This window comes from Muscardinus avellanarius, assembly GCF_963383645.1.
Source record: "Muscardinus avellanarius genome assembly, chromosome: 11".
Lineage (NCBI taxonomy): Eukaryota > Metazoa > Chordata > Mammalia > Rodentia > Gliridae > Muscardinus > Muscardinus avellanarius.
This window is the reverse complement of record NC_137797.1, coordinates 57,126,050-57,150,502: the sequence shown is the minus strand read 5'-3', so window position 1 is coordinate 57,150,502 and position 24,453 is coordinate 57,126,050. Positions and strand designations below refer to the sequence as shown.

The 24,453-nt window shown below is 38.8% G+C and overlaps 1 protein-coding gene across 2 annotated transcripts in view; it reads left to right on the top strand.

Annotated features, from left to right (window-relative positions):
- Positions 1–24,453, top strand: part of SRGAP1 (SLIT-ROBO Rho GTPase activating protein 1) — a gene marked incomplete at both ends in the record, with an annotated part of 316,091 nt that overhangs the window by 244,809 nt on the left and 46,829 nt on the right. The window contains 6 exons of one of the 2 annotated variants that reach the window (XM_080706566.1): positions 7,089–7,286; positions 7,759–7,843; positions 14,491–14,518; positions 19,345–19,378; positions 23,267–23,327; positions 23,480–23,557. In XM_080706566.1, coding sequence (XP_080562692.1) covers positions 7,089–7,286; positions 7,759–7,843; positions 14,491–14,518; positions 19,345–19,378; positions 23,267–23,327; positions 23,480–23,557 — 484 coding nt within the window. Of the gene's footprint in view, positions 1–7,088; positions 7,287–7,758; positions 7,844–14,490; positions 14,519–18,754; positions 18,858–19,344; positions 19,379–23,266; positions 23,328–23,479; positions 23,558–24,453 lie in introns of both variants that reach the window. The other variant, XM_080706565.1, reaches the window with a different exon arrangement.

Genomic DNA, 24,453 nt, shown 5'->3' with positions numbered 1-24,453 from the left:
ATACTCCTACAAAATGAAGATCTCTGATCACACTATACTGCCTTTCTGCAGGATGGCTCGGGGCTGGAGCTGAGCAGTCCCCATGTCCCCACACAGAGGATGCCCTTCCTCTCTGCCTGGTCTCCACTCAGCCACTGGCCTCATCCTCAGACCTCCTTGGCCCTTAACATACTTGAGTTTGAACACCTGCCCAAATGCAAAGAGGAGAGAGCAGTAAACATTTATGAAATGGCCTAAATATACCAGAAAGTAGTAAAAACTGAATGGACAGGTTTGAGAAGGGCTTAATTCAATTTGTGGTTGATGGAGATTCAGCATGGATTGTGACATTTATTATCACTTCACTACTTTCCAATTACCTGTTAAACATTTTTAAATAAGCTTTCAGTTTCATTATGCAGAAAATTTGCATCCATGGTAACTCATCAGGCAATTGCACTTCCCAGTTCATTAATAAATATTTATTAGTGTCCACCTGTAATTGTGCACATAGAATTAGGGCAGGACCTATCATCACACAGCTCTATTCCCAGCTTTTTGGTTCCATAGTAAGAATTGAACTCAGGGACATTCTACTTCTGAGCTATACCTCCAGCTCTTTTTTTATTTTTTTCCTTATTTTGAAATATGGTCTCACTTGCTGAAGCTGGCCTCAAACCTGATCTCTTCTGGTCTCAGCCTCTGCTTTTTAATTTTTAGCATAGATGTTTGTGCTGAGAGGCCATTCCTGCTGCTGCTCTCTTTCAAAGCGGGCCTCTGGTGGAATTGCTGGCATAGTAAAGCTTGCTTTGCTTAAAGTTCCTCCTTCCTCCCCTTATCTATACATAGCTGAAGAAAGAGAAATACAAATTATATTAAGTAGAGCAACTGTGCCTTTCATATATCTTAGGACAATGTCAGTTTTAAGGACTTTGCTCCATTTTCAGACCATTTGTCCCAATATTTGGTCCAGAAAATAGAGTTTTCATCAGCATGTCACTTCTGTGCTATAAGTAAAGCCTTCTCGCATACGAAACAACTCAAATTTTAAATTATACTAGTGAATTTGCCACCCTGAGGGGAACGGAAAAATGGAGCTTGTGATTCCTCAACCAATTTCTAACAATGCTTAATGAACTGAGAGCCCCACATAAATTTTCCTAGTACCACTTAAAGTCTTTACCAGCAGTTTCCTAAGGAGTATTTCCAAACGACTCCGAAGACGTATTCCTTAGGCAGGATATTGTCAACAATAATGAACATGACTTTAGGCTCACTATGAGATAGTTTTCATGGCCTGGGTAATTGAGTGAAGTAAGAGATATTTCAGTGAACCCCTGTCTTCAAGTAGGAAAATCACATTCTCCACCCAAATTTGCCATAGCACCAATGATTGCAGCAGAATCTCGGAATCAATAGTCAAACCCTCATGGAGAATTCTCACATTCTTTTAAGACTTGGTATGAGATGTGGAGCTTAAGAACTACTTAATTATTTATAACTGCTGATTCTGACCTTCTCAGTGGCCTTTAAGTCTGGGGTGTTTGTTTGTTTGTTTGTTCATTTGGTTGGTTTGGGTTTTTGTTTTACTTATTTCGTGTTGATGGTTGAACCCAGAGGCATTCTACCTCCGAGCTATATACCTCCAGCCCTATTTTTTTTTTTATTTGAAACAGGGTCAAAGCAGGGTCTCACTATATTGCTAAGGCTGGCCTTGAATCTGAGATTCTCCTATCTCAGCCTCCCACATATTTAAGCATCTCCATTTTGCCTGCAGCCTTCTACTGGTGAGATAACATGAAGAGCCCAGGGAAAAAATGACTGCAATTCATCCCTAGAGTGGTACTCTCATCTTGACCAAAATCTAAAACAGGATCAACTGTCTTTCACTGCAGTCATACATTTATATTTTTGGTTTCCAATTAGCTTTAACCCACTGTGGGGAGAACCTCGATCCGAAAGAATCCAAAGGGGAATTTGAGGGTTCCTAGAAAGGGTTTAAAAGGCATACAATAGCCCAAGAGAAATGGCAGAGCTCAGGATGACTCTCAGCAGAGAAACCACACATTGTCAATGCTGAGCATCCTTTAGCCCCCCTTGGGTTTATAAGGAGGATGATTTTGAGGCTGACTTCCACCATTCATTCAGCAAGCATTTTCTGATAGCCTGATGTGATGTGGTCCGGTCCAAGCAATGCGTTAGTCACTGGAGATAGATTAATCAGCTATCCCTGACCTCATGTTGACCCCACCAGTGGGAACAGACCTCTACACAGTGTGGCACATACTTGGGGGAAATGGATTTGGAATTATGCTCCTCAGACCACAGTCAGTATCCAGTCCACCCACAGGGGCCATTAAGTCAGAGTCAGAGTGGACTGTCAGAACACAGGTCTCCAGAGACACAGCTGAAGGCAGAGGCTTTGTTCAGTGAGCCCTTGTGCAATGATGCTGTTTTGTTTCTTGGACTAAATTGTATCATTACCCAGAATGAATTTTTCAGATATCAGGAGGTCCCAGTATTCGTTAACATCCACTTACATGCAGGTACATGGATCAATAGTGTGAATCCCTGTGGAAGAGTGATATGACACCCCCTTTTCAAGCAATTGTAGGGCAGCAACAACTGGGCTATTTTTCCAGATCTAGTAGCACTTTGCCCCCACACAGTCAGAGTCATTAGCATCTGCACCCATGTTGGGGATAAGGAGAAGGCGAGGCCCTGGCAAGATGCTTTCTCTGCTCCTGCCATCTGTGGCCTGCATGGCAGTAAGTTTCTGTACCCCAGGATAATTAACTAGGGCATTAGTTTAACTCTGGCTTGTGCAAGGTCCCTTTTTACTAATTTATAAAACATCTGAAATGATACAGTGCTATAATTGAAATACATGCAAGGTCAGTGACAGCAAGGAGGAGGTAATTAAATGGGGAAGGGAGGAAGGGATGAGGGTGGCCTTCACAGAGAAAGTGATGAATCTAAATGGACGAATAGGCTGGCATCGACACAAGTGCATGGCTCAGTGCCATGAAATAGCATGGTTCACATGTTAAAGTCCTAGCATACAGTGATTCAGAGTGTAACCTTATTTGAAGAAAAGGTCATCACAGAGGTCAACAAAATAAAGTTACTACAGTAGTCTCTAATCCAATATGACTGGTTTACTTAGGGGGGAAAAAAAAAGAAGAAATTTGAAGCCGGGGATGGTGGTACACGCTTGTAATCCCAGTGCTTGGGAGGATGAGACAAGAGGATTTCAGGTTTGAGGCCATCTTCAGCTACTTAATGAAGCACTCCACAACCTAGTGAGACCTTATTCCAAAATAAAGAATTAAAAAAAAAAAGTAGGGCTGTGGGTAGAGTTCTGAGGTAGAATGCTCCTGTGTTCCATCCCCACTACTGCTCCCCCCCCAAAAAAAGAGGGAACTTGAACACAGACACACAGAGGAAAAAATGATGTGAAGACACAGGGAGAAGACTGCCATGCGCAAGCCAATGAGAGAGTCCTCGAACATACCCTTCCCTCTTATGATCAGAAGGAACCAACCCTGAAAGCACAGACCTTGATCTTGAGTATCTAGCCTCCAAAACTGTGAAACAATAAGTGTCTAATGTTGGGTTCTTGTTTTGTCCTAGCACACTAATACAATGTGTTTGGGGAATGAAACCACCAAAGTGGTGGTCTAATTTTTAAACATCTAAATCAGTGCTGATTCCTATTATTTACTTCCAAAATAATATGATGCTGTTTTTTAAGTGATCATAAAGATTTCTACTTCCTGTTATGATAGATTGGGTTACTTGGCTGGTTCTTCCTTCCACATTTTCATGTCCAAGACAAGCTATGACACAGAGGGAACTATACCTTCCCAAAAGAAAGAGTGTCTAGTATCTCAAACAATAATGAAATCCAGTGAGTCTGAATTACTCATGCATCAGTGGCTCTGGAAAATAAACTTTCTCTTTGGAGGCTGATAACCTCACACTGGAACTCAAACAACTTTACAAAAATGCCCAACAAAGTTAATTAGGTACATGAGGAAACAGGAAACTGAGTGATAGCCAGTAGACAGACAAGAAGGGCATATCCACAAGAGCTCCAAATATTGGGATTATCAGAAACAAACTAAAAAAGAGCTTCTTATAGTATTTGAGGAGATAAAAGCCAAGCTTAGACTTCAGCAGGAAACAAGAAGCTATGAAATGACAGATTTGGAAATGAACCACATAGAAATTTGATTATAAGAACCAAAACTAAGAAATCAGTGAATGGTTTAAACACAGCTAAAGAGTGAATTCTCAAAGTAGAAGGCAGCCAGAAGAAAATAATCAAAATGTGGCCTAGCAAAATGAAAGCATGGAAATGTAAGAGAGGAGGATAAGTGACCCTGGAAACACAGTGAAGTCTAACATAGAAGGAAAACTGGAGAGACAGTAGTTGAAAAGATAAAGGCTAAAGCCTTTTAGCATTCATGAAAAGTATCACTTAGGTTCAAGAGGTCCAAAAAATTTGGCAGAATATATGTATTTTATAGGTATTTATTATTTTATTTTATTTCTTGTTATGTTGACGATTAAACTCAGGGTGATAGGCAAATTTTCTACCACTGAACTACACCCCCTCATCTCAGAATATATTTTTTTAAATCCTTACCTAGACACATAATAGTGAAACTGTTGAAGCCCGAAGATGAATAGAAAACTTATGGAATAGAAAACAGTATGGAGATCACATACTGTAATAAGTACACAGATAAAGCTAAATAAATACCAACTATGTAAAACAATAACTAACAATGTCTTATTTAAAATGTATAAAACTTACCTATATGTCTTTTTCAATACATTAAGAAATAGCATATATATATATCAGAAGAGATAAATGGAGCTAAGATGTTCTAAACCATTTACATTGTGTGGTTAGATTGTGGTACATTGTGATATTCTAAACTGTTTACATGGTGTGGCTTAATTTACATTAAACTTTGATAAGCAAAGGCAGAATATGATCTTTGACAAATAAAAAGCTCCTAGAAGATAAATAGATAAAAAGGATCATAGAAGAAAATAGTAGTGTCTTTATGACCATGATAGAGAAAGATATTTCTTAAATGGGACACAGAAAATACCAATCATAAAGGGGAAAAAATTTGACAGACTGATGACATTAAAATTAGAAACTGTTTATCTGGTCTGGCATGGTGGCACATTCCTGTAATCCCAGTACTTGGGAGGCTAAGATAGAAGAATTTCAGGTTTAAGGACAGCCTTAGCAATTTATCAAGAATCTCTGAAACCTACAGAGACCCTGTTTCAAAAACAAACAAACAAACAAAAAATGGACAGGAGCGTAGTTTGGAAATAGAATACCCCTGGGCTCAATCCCAATACCAAAAAAAGAAAGAAAAGAAAAAAGCAATTTCATCTAGACAATAATGAAATGATAAAAAGCAATATCACAGATCAGGAAAAGATATTTGTAACATAAGTAAGGAAGAAAAGACTCATTCATACTACAAATCAGTGAGAAAGACTCAGGAGGAGATCCAAATTGCCTTAAACATATTTATGATATTGTGCTTAATCTCATACATCAGGGAAATACGTGGCAAAACCACAGTGAGACAGATATTACTTTATACCCAGTACAAGAGTTTAAATTAAAAAAACAAAAACAGACAGTATCAACTGTTGGTGAAGCTGTGGAGCAATAGGAATTCTACCAGCTGGTAAAAATATAAATTACAACAGTCATTTTAGAAAACAGTCTGTCAGTATCCTGTGAGCTGAAATTTGACTCATGTATATGCAACACAGCAAAACAGCGTTCATAGCAGCATTACTTTATTATAGCCAAAGACTAAAAATAAGCTATCTATCAATAAATAGTTAGAGGGATGAGTTACCATGTGTCATTACAGTATTCAGCAATGGAATGCTATGCCCACACACACAAAAAAAAATGAATTGATCTCACTAACATTGAACAAAACCAAGACAAAAATCATACATTCTATGGGATTCCATTTATGTAAAGTACAAAAAAGGTCAAAACTAACGTATGTTGTTAGAAATGAGAGTGATTGGTAATGGGGAGGGAGGAAGAAGAGTGTGGTTTTTGGATAGGCATAAGAGTGCTCGTCACCTACTGTTTCTAGATTTATTCATTTTATGATCACTCATTACGCCACACATTTATGGTTTGTGTCTTTTCTATAGGTAGTTTTACTTCAGCTAACAATGTCATTTAAAGCAAAAAAAAAAAAAGTAAGTGGGAGAATTCTCAGTGATCCATGAGACTTATGAGGACTCAAGTATAAAGTGATATTCTCCTTAAAATAATTCAAAGAAATCCTAATATTGTTGTATTAGTCAGCCTTTTCATCACTATGGCCAAAATACCTGACAAGAGCAACTTAGAGGAAGAAAGGTTTATTTGGCTCACGGTATCAGAGTTTCGGTTCATAGTCAGCTAGTTCCAAGTCAGAAACATCATGTAGGCGGCTGTGTAGAGGAAAGCTGCTCAGCAGTCAGGAGCAGGGGAGCAAAGCCAAGGACTATATATAGTCCAAGGCCGTGCCCCCAGGGCCCCACCTTCTCCAACCATGCCCCACCTCTGAACTTGCTGCATTGGAGACTAGGCTTTGAACCATATGAGTTTTGGGGGGAAGAAGTTTGTTTTTTGCTTTTTGCAGTACTGGGGATGAAACCCAGGGGCATTCTACTTCTGAGCCCCTAGTTTTTATTCTTTGTTTTGGAACAGGGTCTTGCTGAGTTGCAGAGGACCTTACTAAGTAGCTGAGGCTGTCCATGACCACAGTCCTCCTGTCTCAGCCTCCCAAATGCTGGAATTACAAGCATACAAGCATGCAACACTGTGCGTTTTTTGTTTTTGTTGTTGTTTTTGTTGTTTTTGAGAAGGGGCAATTCTAGATTTTAACCATAACAGTTGGTGATATAGGGTATTGTTGATCTATCTCTCTCCCCTAATAAGTTCTGAATGCCTCAGGAGCAAGGCCCATCTCCCCATAACTGCCCAACAGAGTTGACTCTCACTGAGTAGATGTGGGACTTGTAATGTACTAACCTAAGAAATGTATTTCTGTTTCCAGGTCAAGAAAACCACTGAAGCCACCTTGCAGACGATACAAGACATGGTCACCATTGAGGACTACGATGTATCTGAGTGCTTCCAACACAGCCGCTCCACAGAGTCTGTGAAATCGACTGTCTCTGAAACCTACCTGAGTAAGCCCAGCATTGCCAAGAGGAGAGCTAACCAGCAGGAAACAGAGCAGTTCTATTTCATGGTGCGTGCCCTTTGCTCCCCCAGCCACTCTTGACAGAGCCCAGATCCACGGTGCCCCAGAGTTGCTTCTGTAGTTCCATCAAAATTATATAGGAGTCTTAATTAAATGGTGGATTTCTGTCTACCCTTCAAGCTCCTGATTCAGTCAGTCTGGTTAGAGTTTAGAATTTAGGACTGCTCTCAAACCGGACTTTTAAAATTTAACATATGCACACATCACCACGAGAGCTTGTGAAAATATAAGTTCTGATATCAGTGGGGCTGGGGAGAAAGAGGCCTGAGAGTCTACACCTCAGAGAACTCCCAAGTGATAGCTGATGCTAAGGGCTGCAGACCACGCTTTGAGTAGCAGAATTCTAGCATGTAGATGATAAATGTGGCTAGACTGTCTAACTTCTCCAATGAGAAGTTCTGTGAAATTGAATAGTTTTAGTTTTGCTTTTTTTTTTTTAATGTAATCTTGCCTTTTGCAGAAACTCAGAGAATATTTGGAAGGCAGTAATCTCATCACGAAACTTCAAGCCAAACATGACTTGCTGCAAAGGACTCTTGGAGAAGGTCAGTTATTTGGAATAGATGGAGAGATGATGTAGGTTTTATCACATCATGAGCATATTCTATGAAGAGGATGAATCATGTATTTGTACATGAAACAGATAACACTGGATAATTCGAGTTGGTTTTATCTGTGTCTGTGTTAGTCAAGTTCTTCCTTGTGTCCTTTGTATTTTTAAGCTTGGTTGTAAGCTTTGGAAAGAATAATAAATCTAGGGTGGGCGGAGAAACCATCACAGAGCTCCTGCAAGACTTTCAGAACAGGCACTCCTGAGGGATGGACTGTCTGGAGGAGACCCCTGCTCCCACCAACTTACCCCAGGTTCTTTCTTCCTTTAGCTCTCGGGCTTCTCCACCCTCCAACCCCACCTCTGTTTGTTTTAATGGGCTGGTATTTCTTGTTCCATCTGTTGCCATTTTGCACTCTAGAAACCAGTTGAACCAGTTTGGGTGATTTTTTTCTCTTTCATTAGGCTTCGTTTATAGTTGATAAAGAATACAATATTATAAATAGATTACCATGTCTCCTAACAAAAACAATAGCAAGAGTTAGTGCTTCCATAGGGTTTCCTCTGTGTTGGATGATGGTCTTGCCTGGACACTATTAATTTCCTCATTTTTACAGATGAGGAAACTGGAAAATAGACCCTAGGCAATAGATAGAAGTATGAATGCTCCTGTTTCTCTTTTTTGTCTTCATGAAATGTCATCATGAATTTAAAAGGAAAATATAAATACAGGAAAAGTCCCTGTTTGAAGTTCCTGAGAGTCTGTAACTTTATCTTTTATTCACACTAGAACTGCTAGACATTATGAACAATGATAGAGAATACAGTGGGAGTGAGAAATGAGAGGACTAGGTGCTGTGGGTGAGTCAGTTTAAGAAGAGATGGCTTCACTTAAACTCCTGCCTCTCATTCTGGAAACTTCCTTTCCCATAAAGCACTGCTTCCATAGATTATCTCATGGTTTCCTCTAAAGAGCCCATCATCATCAGGTAGTGACCACATGGAGAAAGGTTATTATGACCTAAGGCTCCATGTATTCACATAAAGGGAGGAAAAACACATTTACACTACTAAAAAGTATCTTAAATTTAAGTAACCAAGTGTTATGTGTAAATCTTCATTTAAAAAAGCAAAAATTATGAAGGATATTTGAAGTACAGTGGGAAAATAAATATGGACTATATATTAAATGATACTATTAAACTATTATTAATTTTCCCATACATGATAATGATGTATGAGGAAGAATGTTCTTGTAAAGCGTGGTGGCGCACACCTGTAATCCCAGTATTTGGGAGACTGAGACAAGAGGATCACAAGCTGGAGCCCAGCCTCAGTAACTTAGCAACTTGGTTAGACCCTGTTTCAAATAAAAAAATTAAGTAAGTCTGGGGTGTATTTTCAAGGTAGAAAAACACTGGGTTCAATCCCCAGAAGCACACATACAGAAAAGAGAATGTTTTTATTCTTGAAAATGCTTTCTAGAGCATCATAATGTCCACAGTTTACTTTTAAGTGATTCAGAATGGGAGAAAAAGAAAATATTAAGCCAATTTGGTAGGTATTAACAATTGGTGAATTTAAATGAAGGTTGCATAGGTTGTTCCTTGTACTGTTCTTTTAACTCCTCTTTAGAACTAAAAAAAAGAAAGAAAGAAAAGAAAAAGAAAAAGAAAAAAGCCTTTTTATCTCTGAATAGTTTTCTTACTTGAACAATTGTGTCCAATTGTTTCTTTTTCCCTCATGGTATCATGTGACCCCTCCCCCCATCTCTCACAAATGCCTGACATTTCAATCAATGCCCTCAAGGTCAGTGGGCCCCAAAGCATAAATTATCACATGTAGATGAATTGCTCACAGGCCTTCCCTTTTTAGAAATCGTGAGTTTGAGGGAGCTAAGCAGAGGGTAAATTCATTCTTGGCACTACATGCAGACACGTGTTCCTGTGGCTTGGAGCCATGTTGCAAAGTTTTTATGGTATCCATTCACTATAAATTCTCTTGCGTCTCCTAGAGAGAAAGCCCCAATAGTTAATACTATTTTACATACCAGTCTCCGGATAGGGCTGTATTTTGGCCAATTTGCCGAGGCTATATGCCAGATTTTGTCTTTTGTTGCAGGGCTGTGTAAAGATATATTATACCTTGTGAATCCTAAGCCAAGATTTATCTTGGAATTTCTTTCAATGGGTTCCAGTGTGACACAGCTCTTTTCAAGCATCCAAGATCTTCACTGGACTCAGTTTTTTCTGCAGAAGGAACTGGATGGCTTTCATCTGGTGGCAGCTGACACCCTGGCCTCTGTCCACTAGTGGCAGACCTCTCTGCTCCCCGGCACTGCCCCTCAGCAGGCTTACAGCACACCAGTTGCTGGCCACTACCTGAATTTGAAACTCACAGAAAAGCTGAGCCTGGGAGATGTGTCCCACCTTTTAGTCCTGCTGACTTTCCACACAAGCCCTATTCGCATTAATAGGCTTACACCAAAGGAGACCAGGAGAATTAATGGCACTTGTCCCGAAGTGAAATAATCCAGTGGTGACCCCTCAGGGAGGGATCCAAGTCCTGATTTGGTTAACCAAGGTTAATAGCACCAGATTAAGTGTTGTATTTGGGGGCAGTCTTGACTTTTCAGATAGAAATCACCTCTCTGAATTATATTAGGCTCACTCTGCAAAAACTGCCCTCATAGTAAAACAAATAGAGCCTAACACAGGGATTTAGCAGTTGATGATACACAGCTGAAACTGTAACTACAGACATGTGTTTGGCCTCCCTTACTGCTGGATTTTGGCAGAAGACCAGTGGCCCACTAAGTTCTTTGCTTTACAACGTTGTGAAACAGCTACACGGGCTTTTAAAGTGGCACTGTCAAAATTCAGAACCCCAAGTCTTTGAAAAGTCCTGAGACAGAAAGAAACACAGAACGAGCTGCTAAAAACACATTCATCATCATCTTCTTCACCCCTCACCAACACCATCATACCTTTTTTGTGTGATTTATTCTTAAATGGAAGTTTAACTGACCACAGTAAATGGGCTGTATCTCTACAAAACTAGGACAATGAAAGTTTTTTTTGGCCCCCTTTTTCAGTAGTGAGCCTTAATGTTCACTTTGGATTTTTTGTGTGCAACATTTAGAGTTCAGAGGATGTAAATATCTGTGCAGTTTTGCTAAACACAGGAAATCTGACAGTGGGAACTGTGCCCTGTATTATGTTGTTTCTTGCCCTGGGTGCATGGCTTCGGACAAAGGAATTAAGTAGGTTATCTTCACGCAATCCATTGTCTGTCTTTCAGTGGGAGTACAAATATACTTTCAAAGGAGAAGCCGGTTGTGAATAATTATGTCTTTTTAGAAAAGCGCTGCAGTAGTTCGCATTGTTAAGGAAGAAAAAGGGCTGGAAAGTAACACCAGAAGTCTGCATCCGTTATTCATTAGGGAGCAAATCCGTGGTGTCTCTGTCCGGTTTGAACTATGCATATTTTAAGTATTTTTTAGCTTTTCTGTTTTAGTCTCAACTTGCCACAGAATTATATTTTGCTTTTTCTCTTTACTATATAAAGATAAGATGCACTTAGGTGTGAAAAATCATTCACTTCAAAATTCTCAAATGAAATTTCAGGACATCGAAGAAAAAAAAAAAACACTTAATTCTGGGTAATTTTTTTCTCCGAGTAGTTTATATAGGACAAGGGAAAAGGGTAAAGGTGGCTGTGTAGTTTTCAATAATTTAGTAGGCTTCCAAAGAAAATGACTAAAATCTAATCCTCAGACATTGGAAGCTTTCACATTTCTCTGGGAAGGAGACTCTTCTAAGCTTGTGTGTTATTGATCTATTAATGATGATACTGATTAAAAAATAAAACCTCATTCATCAGCTGAGACACACTGGACTATTAGCTGAGAAGACAGTGGATGCGGTGGTAGGGTTATGCTATGAATTATATTTCTTGCAAGCTTGCTCTTGGTTTATTACTCAAACATATCTTCCATAGGTTTTTAATTTTTTATCTCATACTATTAACCATAGATGGATGGAGCAAAATAATTTTAAGCCATTTTATATAACAACATTTTTCTAGATCTAGGGAATTATTGGTTTGGATATTTTAACAAAGATAGCAAAATTGTCAAGTTATAAAACATTTCATTTCCAAGGAATTATCGGAATCTTTAGCCTTAACTCACTTGAATATGATTAGCTTGTGTTCTTCAATTTAAATTTCTAGGTACTTACTAATTTAATAACATATATTTATGTAATTTTCAAATTTTATTAAAATCTTTACTGTTTTGTATTTGGCTCAAGTCATATAGGGCAGACCATAATTCCATAAGCCATATAATTCCTACTTTTTTCTAGTCTCATTCAAAGTATCTTCTGGGGAAAACAAGACTCATATTTTCTTTCTTTTTAAAGTAGTGCTGGGGGATCAAACCCACAGCCTTCGTGCATGCTTGGCAAGCACTCTACCACTGACCTACATCCTCAGCCTAGGATTTATGTTTTTAAAGGTAGTATAGTATGGTACTTGAGAGCTTAGCTTTGGAGTTAAAACAAACCTGTACTCGAGCACCAAACCCAGCATGACCCGGACAAGTCCCTTCTCTACATGCTCATCTCTTTTGTAAAATAATAATAGAGGCTACCTCCTGAGGTTATTTTGAAAATTGTGCACTTGAATACTTAATATAAATGTTTTAACATTGTTACTTCATTCACACTTAGAGCATTTATTAAGACAGTATCTACAATTATAAGATATCACTGTTTACTATTGTTAGAGTACTGTGCAGTATGTCAGATCTTTATGTCCTCAAAGTATGCAACATGACAATACAGTGCAGTGTGAGCCAGACAGTTTCTTTACCCTCAATCCTTGCTCATTCTACTGAGTCAGCCTGGGTGATCTCAGCACAACCCAAACGGTAGTGACGCTCAGATCTTCATCTCCGGCCCTGTCCTGTCTTGGCCTTCACCCTGTCTCTCCAGCTTCCTGCTGGACACTTCCATTAGGATATCTACAAAGCTCCACAGCACACACAGCTGCCCCTCTACTTCCCAGTAGACTTTCTTGTTTATTCATACATGGCCATACATTTTTTTCTGGAGTTCTGTGTATAGAACTTCTTCACTTTCTTCTTCTCCAGTGGAGCAGGATGGCTGCAAAAGGGAAAACCTATATTTAATGATAGACAGAACTGGGTTAGAGGGCGGACGAGCCAGGTTCTTCCTCTTTCCCATTATCCCATTGCAAGTCTGGCTAAGAATTCTGATTCTGCCGACTTGTACAGCGGCCTGGATCTACGTTGGAAAAAGCATTCTTTGATAATATCTGTTGTCCCCTGTTTAATCAATAGATATTAATCAAATACTTCGTGTCCCTTTTTACTGAAGCAGATAATAGAGCAAAGGGTTCTGTTGCAGACGGGGAGTATTCATTCACCGTTTTTAAGAAGCCAGTGTTGATTACGGTGATTCTGCTGGCCTGGCCCTTATAAATCTAAATCATTGCATAAAGAGATGCTGGCCTGGGCTCACCTGTCTCGGCTGCAACATGACCTTCCTCTGCCAAGTCATTTTGGAAGCTATTTCAGGACCATATCATCGTCTTGTAAATAAACCAGCTGGATGGTTCGCTTCTTCTCAAGGCTCCACCCAGAACGGAAGAGAGAGCAGACAGCAGCCATCGACACAAGCTAACTTGAAATTAGAGCAGATTGTGGAAGCGTTAACAAAAATTCAGCCCTCTTATTTAAAACAAGCCAGGGAGCCCAAATGTATAAGAAGCAGCTCGTGTTTTTAAATGACAGGACTTTGTGAAAGGCTTTTCACTTACAAGTTGGTAGAATGTACTATAAGTTAATGCCCTTGTACATTATTATCTGCAAATGTCATTTCTGATTATAGAATACAGCTTCTCTGCCAGTCCTCTGACTTCCTGTCACAGAAAGTATACCAATTTAGTCTAAGGGAAATGGAGTGCTCCCAGCCCTGTCCACCCTCCCAGCCCTCCCCCACAAGCATCAGTCAAGACAGAGACAAAACCAACGTGCAAGTCATGGATGTGTTCGATTTCTATTTTGTGTTTGAACTTACAGTCAAGCAGCTATTTCTTTTTTGTTTTTGTTTTAGTGGTACTATTTTGTGGGATTGAACCCAGGGACATTCTACCTCTGAGCTACACGCCTAGCCCTATTTTTTTTTTTATTCTTTTTATCTTAAAACAGGGTCTCGCCAAGTTGCAGAAGGCAACTCACTAAGTAGCTGAAGCTGGCTGCAAATCTGTGACCTTCCTGTCTCAGCCTCCCAAGTACTGGGATTACAAGCATGGGTCACCACGCCCAGCAACTATTTCTTACTTGTTTGAAAAAAAGAAGAAAAAAACCTGCCTCCAATTGCCAAATGGAATGCATTCCTCTAATCTATAGAACTTATTAAATTTTATGAGTAGATGTATAAAATACTGACTTTGAATAACCTGCCTATCTTTATATGCTATTCTCATGCTTGCTATCATAAAATATATGCTATTATAAACTCAGCCTCTTAAAATAAGCCAGAGATGATGTAAAAGAGTACTAAGTCTGTTCATGAATTCCATTCAGATTACTTATTTTAATTTTTATTTCTGCAGGTCATAGAGCTGAATATATGACTACAAGGTAGGAATATATTTTATTATAACTCATAGTGTATCTTGCCTTCTCTTCTCTTTAACAAGAAGCAACCATCTAAGTACTGCAAAAAACTATATTAATGAACATATTAATAGTTTGAGTCTGACAAAGCATGGCACCATGAAATGTTTGGATTTCTCACCAGATCAGATATGCTCTGATATATCTAAGGATTTCCTAATGGAATTATAAAGCTCTTTAAAAACAGAATCCATAAGAAAAATCTAAGTTGAACAGGCTTGGTTTATCTATTCCAAACACATTAAGCTTTTTTAAATAGTCAGAAAAGACTTTTTACTGGACAATTTAATTAACAAACAATATGACATATTATGATATATATATATATATATATACACACATACATACATACATACACACATACATAAACATCTGCTGCATTAGTTAAGTAGAAAGTATTAGTTCCAGCCTCGCATGGTAGAGCATATCTGTAATCTCAGCTATTTGGGAGACTGAGGCAAGATACCACAGTTTGAATTCAACCTGGGAAACTTAGCAAGACCCTGTCTCAAAAATACACAATAAAAAGAGATTGGGGAGCCTGGCATGATGGTGTACACCTGTAATCCCAGTGCTTGAGAGGCTGAGACAGAAGGATCACAGATTTGAAGCCATCCTCAACAACGTAATGAGATCCTGTTTAAATATAGCCTGGCATGGTGGCTCACACTTGTAATCCCAGCATTTGGGAGGTTGAGACTGGAGGATTGCGGTTCGCGGACAGCCTCAGCTACTTAGTGAGGCCCTCCGCAACTTAGTGAGACCCTGTTTCTAAATAAAGAATAAAAAATAGGGCAGGGTGTGTAGCTTGGAGGTTGAATGCCCATGGGTTCCATCCCAAGACCCGCAAAAATAAATAAATAAATAATAAATAAATAAAATAAAATGAGGCTGAGGGTGTAACTCAGGTAGAATGACCTGGATTTGATCCTCAGTATGAAAAAGAAAGAGGAAGGAAGGAAAGAAGGAAGGAAGGAAGGAAGGAAGGAAGGAAGGAAGGAAGGAAGGAAGGAAGGAGACAGATAGGATGTAGCTCATCATCAGAGCACTTGCTTAGCATGCATGAGGCCCTGGGTTCAATCCCCAATATTAAAAGTAAAATTAAAAAGTATTAGTTATTTTCCACTCTTGCTTTGCCTTATGTCGTATGAAAATTAGAGGCATACTGAATACTTAGGATTTGATCTCTCTACCCCCTTTTGGTTCACTTTAAAAGTTTAGCTTTTAACACCAATGACTCTATTGTATATTTTTCTTACCATTCATGGAAGCATTTTTTAAACTATTATTAGTGTAGGGGGCCAGTTTAAATGCTAATTCTGATTTGGGTTGGGGAAAGTTTGTGGTAGCTTTAATTTTTCTATGACACCATTTATACAAAAGTCAGAAATTATTCTAATGAAAGAGGCAGTGAGAACATTGGTGTATCTAGCAAGTTGGTTTTCAAGTTCTATAATGTTACTGTTGGGCAGTTTATTCCTAAGGAAGCTCCTCTTACTTCTGGGTGAACCAATTAGAAAGACACGGCCACTGACCTTTCTAATCTTATCAAAGAAAAACTAGTGTGCTTTTACTTCACTTGTCGGTGACAAAGAAAAATATTTCCTCTGCCTAGTACTTGGCATCTCTTTACACCACCAATTATTTTAACTATTGTTTTAGGTTATAATTAATGTGAGACACTTAAAACCATTTTTTTTAAAAAAAGAAGGATTCAAATATCTTAGTTTGCAATGAAAACTGTCATTGCTAAATAACTAGATATTCACATCAACCTGATAACACTTCCTCTCATGTGGGTATCCTATACAGGAAACCAAGCTGCCAGGAAGTGGATCCAGAGCCAGAATGTGTCATACAGCTGGAATGTTGCATGGTCCTGGCTCTGTTCACCTGATGAGGGCCTAGTGGAGCCTGAACCATGGGCTCACCAGTCTGCTGAATAATCCACCCCCACGGGGAATGACTTTGATAAGCACTCAGGCAATTCCTTTTCATCCAAGTCCCTCTCACAACTTTAGTCTCTTCACATTTCCTTCATATTTTTAGGACCTTTGGGACAGGCCATTTTTAGGCTATAAATAGAAGTATCAAAAGACCTTCCTCTGTTAGGCCTGGCCAAGGATTACCTTGTATTTCTCAGTCATACAGGAACAATTACCCAATGCTGTTGGAGGCTTTGGCTCCAGCTACAAGATTTATTTGGTCCATGAATCAGTGACCAAACAAATTCTGATCACCTCAGCTTTGTGTCTCCTTGTAAGGAACCTGTTTTCTAGTTTCTGTATTTGATACTTTGATATCCTGGAGCCTTGCTAACCCTGGAGGGATTGCCTCTCCCAGAGTAAATCAATTTCCAGGCATAGTAAGAGCTGGCTTGCAGCTATGCTTTTCCTATGCAAACCAGCCAACCCAAAGCCCTACTCCCAACCACCTCCTTCACCACGTTCTCATGCTCAGGGCCACTGTTCCCTTGCACCCCAGGGCCAGGTACCAGAAAACTAGGATAACCCCGATACTCCACAGTCCACGAAAATTATTGACACCAGCCTGTCTTAAACAGGCTTACCTACTTCTCCCATTCTTTCCCATGAGAACCATAACAAAGGCTCTTGCCCACATTTTCCCTTCATTCCCTCTGCCTCCTGACCAACCCGGGCATTTCCACCGGTGCCTCCCCATACACCCAGGCACAGCTTGGGATCTGGACAAGACAATTGTCTTTTCAGTGGCCATATTCTCTTGATCTTTTGGCCTCATCAAACCTACATTTCAAAACATTTATAAAATAATAAAACATGGATGAAATGAAGCATGTATGGTGGTTTATTTTATGCCACCAGATCCCCTCACCCATAAATTTAAGGTATAAAAGATTTCAGAAATTTCAACTATGTATGACATGATATTCTGCTTGGTAGAAGTTTCCATGTTCACTTCTAGATATTTGTGAAGGTTTCTTTTAAGTTCTGAGGCACCATGGGACTTTGGTACTGCTGCTTGTACACCCCATTAGTCATATGAGCCCACCTGCTGGGAGAGTCTTAGAATTCAGCTGTAAAAGGCTATAGCAGCAGGTTTCTTCCCCTATCAATACCTTAGGAAGCTATTTAGGCTTCCATGTCAATTTTTCAGATTTTGTTTCTAAACTAAATTTAATGAATTAGAACAAAGCGAACTAAAAAGATAATTCTTTGTAAAGCCATCTATAGCCTAAGAAAAGGCTTCACTTAATTTCCAAGTGTGGTATGAATCCTCCAGAATGACTCGCAGTTCAGGAGTTTAAATTGGAACATCTGGAAAGAGGGCATGGGCTGTCCTTCCATGTATTCATTTCAGCACAGATGTAGAAGTCGAGTCAGGTAATCCTGGCCCTCTTTCCTCTAAAGAGAAGAACAGAAGAAGTTCTCTCCAATTACAGTCCAAGATGATGTAGGGTTTCCAAATGTAGTGCGTGCGCACTGGGTATGTATGTCAGAAAGACTGGCTTATCACCAAAGCAAACAGAAAGGAGATGGAACAAGCCCAGCACAGCATCAATAAGTGCACCCTACTGCTCTACAAATATTTATGTGATGGGATAGTTTGTTCTACAGAAATAATTATTCATACAAGCCTGCATTCCTACCCAGAAACAGCACCAAAACCAAACTGTTTGTCTCACTTGTACTTCTGCATAATATGAAATCTCATTAATACCTGAGGGGTATTGAACAGATGTGACATTATTTGCATTGAGAATTATGGTGCAATTAAAAATACTATATCTAATTTCTCATTGAGGATCTACCAGAGCCCTAATTTTCATGTCTGATTGTATCTTACTATGTGACTTATAAATGTAATAACAAGAACCCTTTGCTTTATAACTTTTAGACAAATCATTCACAATTCCATTTGGTAATTCTTAACATATTAAAATAAGCTGGCAAACAGATGAATGCCCATTATAACATATAAGAAAACAGTCATCTAAACAAATAGCACACACACACACACACACACACACACGCACACGCACATGCACACACACACACACACACACACACACACACACACACACACACATAAAAGTAAACAAATGGGGAGGGTGGGGAAAGAACCCAAGATCCCATGTCTTGTGATTTTGATGTGACCTGTGGGTGTTTCGTTTATTGTTTGATTTCTGCCATGCTCAGTAATTATATTCCCTTCCCTTAGGCCTCCAAATGTTCCCCCTAAGCCCCAGAAACACAGGAAGTCCAGACCCCGCTCACAGTATAATGCTAAGTTGTTTAATGGGGATTTGGAAACATTCGTCAAGGTACTGGCACCAGCCACCTGGGTGGCTCATCTCCACGCTTCTTGCTATAATGGCCTCAGCCTCTCAAAAAAGGAGGCAGGTCATTATGTCCGAGTCTATCCTGGGGCTCTTTGCTTTCCCAGAAAATCAATATAATATTTCCTGAAGTCAGAGAGAAAAGAATATTTGGGTTGAGTGTCTTCAGAAGAGAAAATAAATGTGGGTATTATTATGTGAACAAAAGAGAAAGTTGCCTTCCTTTATTTAAAAAAAAAAAGGCCAAAATGTTTTGTTTTTACTCATACAAATGAGATGGCACAAAACATATTTTTTTTAAATCCATTTGTTAGGATCTTGCTTTGAAGCACAGCAAGAGAGTTGATTTCCAATGACTTGAGGAATAAATTATATTGGATGAATTGTAAAACCCCATAGTCTATATCTCGTATCCCTGCTGTGTTTACTCTCTGTCTTCTTTTTCATCCTGTATTTCTGATAATGCTTCTAGCCGAGGACGAAGGAACTCACACGCAAGACACCAGGTATAGTGCTGGAGGGAGAGAGGGTGCGGCTCCCTCGTGGTATCATTTCAAGTCTCATCCTCATGCTTGGCTTTAATGAGATTTTTAAGGTCTTTAAAAGAAAAACGTTTGCAGTTGAAAATTAGACGGGCTCATAAATAGGCTTTACTTTAAAAGGTACTCAATCTGCCAGGTGCTGCGATGCGTGCCTGTAATCACAGTATTGGAGGCTGAGACAGGAGGATCCCAGGTGCGAGGGTAGCACACAGTAACTTAGTGAGACCCCGCTTCAAAATTTAAACTTTTTCATAAGGGCCGGGGATATCGCTCGGTGGTAGAACTCTCCCGAGTTCAATCCCCAGCACCATTACAAAACAACAAAAACAGGAGCAATAATCCTTAAATCTTCTTCAATAAAAGTAAGTAGATTAAGCTCCTTTTTATGTTATACATTTGAAACTGTCTCAAACATGAGTCAATAAAAACATCAATGTTAAATACCAAATACACATTTAATATCAGATTAAGGACCTTAATGTAAATTATACAAAAAGGAAAAGGACTCTCCTTCATATTTTCTATTTTATGAGATGGGCTACAGTGTTTTCAAAACTACATTTACATAAGAAACTACATTTTTAATAGCCTTCTTTAATTGGTAGGTTACAGACACCTTTAAAGACAGATCTGTTTATTGAATATGTGCACTAATGATTACAAAACAAGCATGTATGCACATGTGCCTTATATCTAGACAGATACAATCATAGGTAGATAGAGAGATGAGAAGCTTTAAAAATAAACTCTGGAATTAAGTGAAGAGCCCCTGAACAACCCAAACAGTAATCACTAATCCATTGCCTTGAGCCTTTAACCCAGAAGAGCCTTATTGGCTCTAATTCAATATAAAATTATTGTCAAATTTGATTATCTAATTTACCAGCCCATGTCATATAAGCAGGGGCCAATTAGATGGGGAGAGGGGAACAATAAAATGAAAGCAGAGAGATGTGCAGCTGATGGCCTGGCGGGGAAGACAGAAATGCTCAAGGAAGCCGTGTGTGATTTCATCCTCTGTGCTAATATAGTCTGAAAATGGCTGCTTGAGATGCTGGGAAAACACATGTTTTTATTTTAAAGACTTTTCATTAACAACAGGTAAATGGTGGTGCACACTTATAATCCCAGTACTTGGGGAGGCTGAGACAGAAGGATCGCAGGTTCGTGGCCAGCCTCAGCTACTTAGTGAAAACCTGTCTCAAAATAAATAAATAAATAAATAAATAAATAAATAAATAAATAATAGGGCTAGGGTATATCTTGGGGGTAGAATGCTCCTGGTTTTGGTCCCTAGTTCTGAAAAAAAAAAGGTAAAGGAAACCAAATTGAGGTACTAAAGCAGTTATCATGAAAAATTCACTTATGGGAGTTCTTCACAATCCCAGATAGTACACTGAGGGAACTCTGGTAGTAGTGTTAAGACAGACAGGATATAGAGGTCTCTCTCTGTACCTCTGAAAGGTGCTTGTCTAACAGTATCACTGTGAGGCTGCAAGAGCGAAACCATTTTTTTTTTTTTTCCTTTAGAGAAACGGAGACACAAAGAGATTTGTTTGAATGGTAGCTAGGGAACAGACCAGTGTTTGACTCCCTGTAAAATATTTTCTATCCAAGTATCTGTCAACCATGAAATTAAATTAAAACACATACACTCTTTTTTTGTGGTGGTACTTGGAATTGAACTCAGGGGTGTTATACCTCTGATCTCCAAACCTAACCCTATTTTTTACCTTTTTTTTTAATTTTGAAAAAGGGTCTCACTAGGGTTGCTGCAAGTTTTAGAAAATTGGTGAGGCTGGTCTCTAACTTGTGATTCTCTATCTCAGCCTCCCTTATACTGGGATTTCAGGAATATACCACCACATCGGCTACTCTTTTTTTTTTTAACTACAAAAATTCATTAAATTGAATGCAATAATTGCCAATCATAACTAAAAGATTAGCAATCCCACAAATGACTGTTAGCTATTAAAATATTTTAAATAAGATGTAATCTTAAGATTTTTATTTAGAATTTTCTAGTGCAAACATTTTTCTTTTAATAATCTTTTGTTCTTTGGGGGGTTTTTTGTTTGTTTACTACTAAGCAGAGCTATGAACTAATATTCTTTCATCGCTTACATTTTGGTATTTATTTCTCTTATAGAGTCACATGAATTCTTCTTATGAAGGTTACTTCTACTGAAACATGCTTGTATCTTAAAGAAAAGTCCCTTTGTGTATTCAGCAAATTTTGATGTAATTACATTGCTGCTTTTGAGCCAACTAGTACACACTAAGATGCATTTTTATTCTTAAGGCTATTCTTTAAGGAATTAATAAAATTTATGCTCCTGAAACAAATTAACTAATCAGAGAAACTTAATGCAGGCCCCAGAAGTAATTGAACCATTAACTGGTTTATATGCTGATTAGATTGTCTTAAAACCTAAAATAAAGCTATTTCTTAAGAAGCACATTAGCCGTTCTAGAAATAGTAAAGAGTTGAAATTGCTGAACGGCATTACTCCCAATCTTTCCCCCACTGCTTAATTGGAAAGGTTAGTAGATTCTGAATTGTTCTAATATATTAAAACAACCATAGTCTTCTTATGTTTCTGAATAAAATTCCTCATGAATGTATACCTGACATCAGCTAATCACTTGTAAACCCCAAGTTTCCTTTAAAGGTCTAATTCCTGAGAGATCAAAGTCTTAAAAGTACATGTAAAATGATTCCGTACTCAGCACCTTTCATTAACTCTGTGGAGTGCATGGCATTGACACCCATTTCATTGTGGCCTCAGCTGCTCCTCCATCTCATTTCTCATCCAACACATGTCTGAAAGCATTTTCAGAATTTACATTGTTTCAGAAGATGGCAGTGACTATTATAAGATGTGGGGTGAGAAGACCAAACGACTCTTTCTTCTGAAAAAAAAAAAAAAAAAACGAAATCTAATGGGATATACATATGTGCAATTTTTTTTCTGAATCCTTAAAACATAAAAAGTATGAAGTCTATAAGGATGAGCAAGTTCTGATGCAAACGAAGTAAATACATGACATGCTTTAATTATCTATGAAAGGGTCCCATAGCAGGCATCTATAACCATGGAAGCCCTTCCATAACCACCATCCTCTAGGTGATACATTCTCAGGAATGTGCTAGAGAGGATCCCGAGATGGCTGAAAGGTTATCTTTGATGACTAGCACAAGTATTCAGTCCTAAGATGCTATGATTTTAGTAAACAGTGTTCTATTCAAGTCCTTTAAAGCTGGGCATGGTGATGCATGCCTGCAATACCTAATCTTTGGAGACTGACTTAGGAGGATTAGAGATTCAAAGCCAGCCTCCTCGATTTAGCCAGGTTCTCAGCAACAGACCCAGTTTCAAAATAAAACACAGGGCTGGAGGTGTAGCTCAGGGGTAAAATGTCCCCTGGGTTCAATTCTCAGCAGCACAAGAAAATAAATAAATAAGTAAATAAATTTCATTAACGATCGATCACTTATATCAGTAGCCTTTAAAAATGAGTCCTTCATTTTGGTATGTAAGCCTAAATATAAGTAAAAGAGATGAGTTAATTTTTGACATCACTAGGCACAGCAGGGTAAGCTGATATTGTGTCGCCTTCTTGTATTAAATGTATTTAATTTTGTTTGCTACAGAACTGAAAAATATCTTTTTAAAAATATAAATCCTGGGGGTTTTATGTTGTAGAAGGCTTTTAATATGGGTGGATTTGGAAATATAAGAATCTGAAAGGGTAAAAATCACACTGATTATTATTGAACTGTGGTATTTGTTCTTATGTGTGATTTAGACTTGTCCTTTGAAGCTAACTGTCTTCCATCTCTTCACCCAGGACTCAGGACAGGTTATCCCCCTCATTGTGGAAAGCTGTATTCGATTCATCAATCTCTATGGTAAGCCATAAACTACGGTTCTTATATTTTAAAAAATCACTAGAAGTGTTTTAGTAAACATGTCTTTTCATTTAACACTTAATTCTTGGGAAAAGGAGGCCTAGATGGTATGATAAGGTTCTCACCCTCTCTCCCTTCTGTTGTCTTTAAAGGTCTTCAGCATCAGGGGATTTTCAGAGTGTCTGGGTCTCAAGTGGAAGTCAACGATATTAAAAATTCATTTGAGAGAGGTAATTGTATGTCTATACCTCTAAGCAAAACATGCTAAAAAGTTATCATTTTCTGCACTTTGCAGTGGTGTATTCATTCTTTATGTCCTCCAAACTTCTGTCTTTGCATTAATTTATTGTGCATGTTGGGGTAGGAACTCATTCACACTAGCTGAGGAAGGAGGCCTGAAGCAGGAGTCTTTGTTATCAAAGGTGGAAAAGCATATGAGCTTTGCATCCTGGTTTCAGCCTGACATTGATCATCCATGACATGTGTGTCAAAGGTAGCCTGAAAGGGTTCCAGAAGAAGCACAGAGACGCTGGCCTAGACGGCAGGCGTAGAAGTGGCTGCTCCCAGCTACCGCCTCTCTCCTTCCTTTATCAGGCACTCTTTCCTTCCTCCTACCACCAGCCCCAGATCCCTTCCCGTTAACCCTAGTTGGCGCCATAATCATGTTCATTCATGACAGCCACCTGAGTCCTACTAAACTGTTAACCACCACATTGTGATTAACAAAAGAATACACTGTGATGTCAGGAAGGCCTAGAATCAAATCATGGGATTTGTGTCAAGTGACTCCATTCTTACTTTGGCCTCAGCTTCCTCTTCTGCAAAATGCCAGGCTTGTTGTGAAGATTAGATATGATCTGTGGAAATGCCCAGCTCTTCAATAACAGCTATTAGTATTAATGCTTTCCATTTCTAATGATTGGCATTCTCTCTGATGCTGGGTACATCTGTACATTCCTTCCTCTGCTTAGAAGTCAAGGTAAGAATGCAGAGCAGTCATGGTGTGAGAAGAGCTACCTTTTTTCTCTCTCTCTCTGTCCCATTTCTCTTGGCCTTAAATTTTGAAGACTTGATTGAAGAGGTAAACTTGGGCCGAATTCTCTGGTCAATCCCATGTGGAGAACAG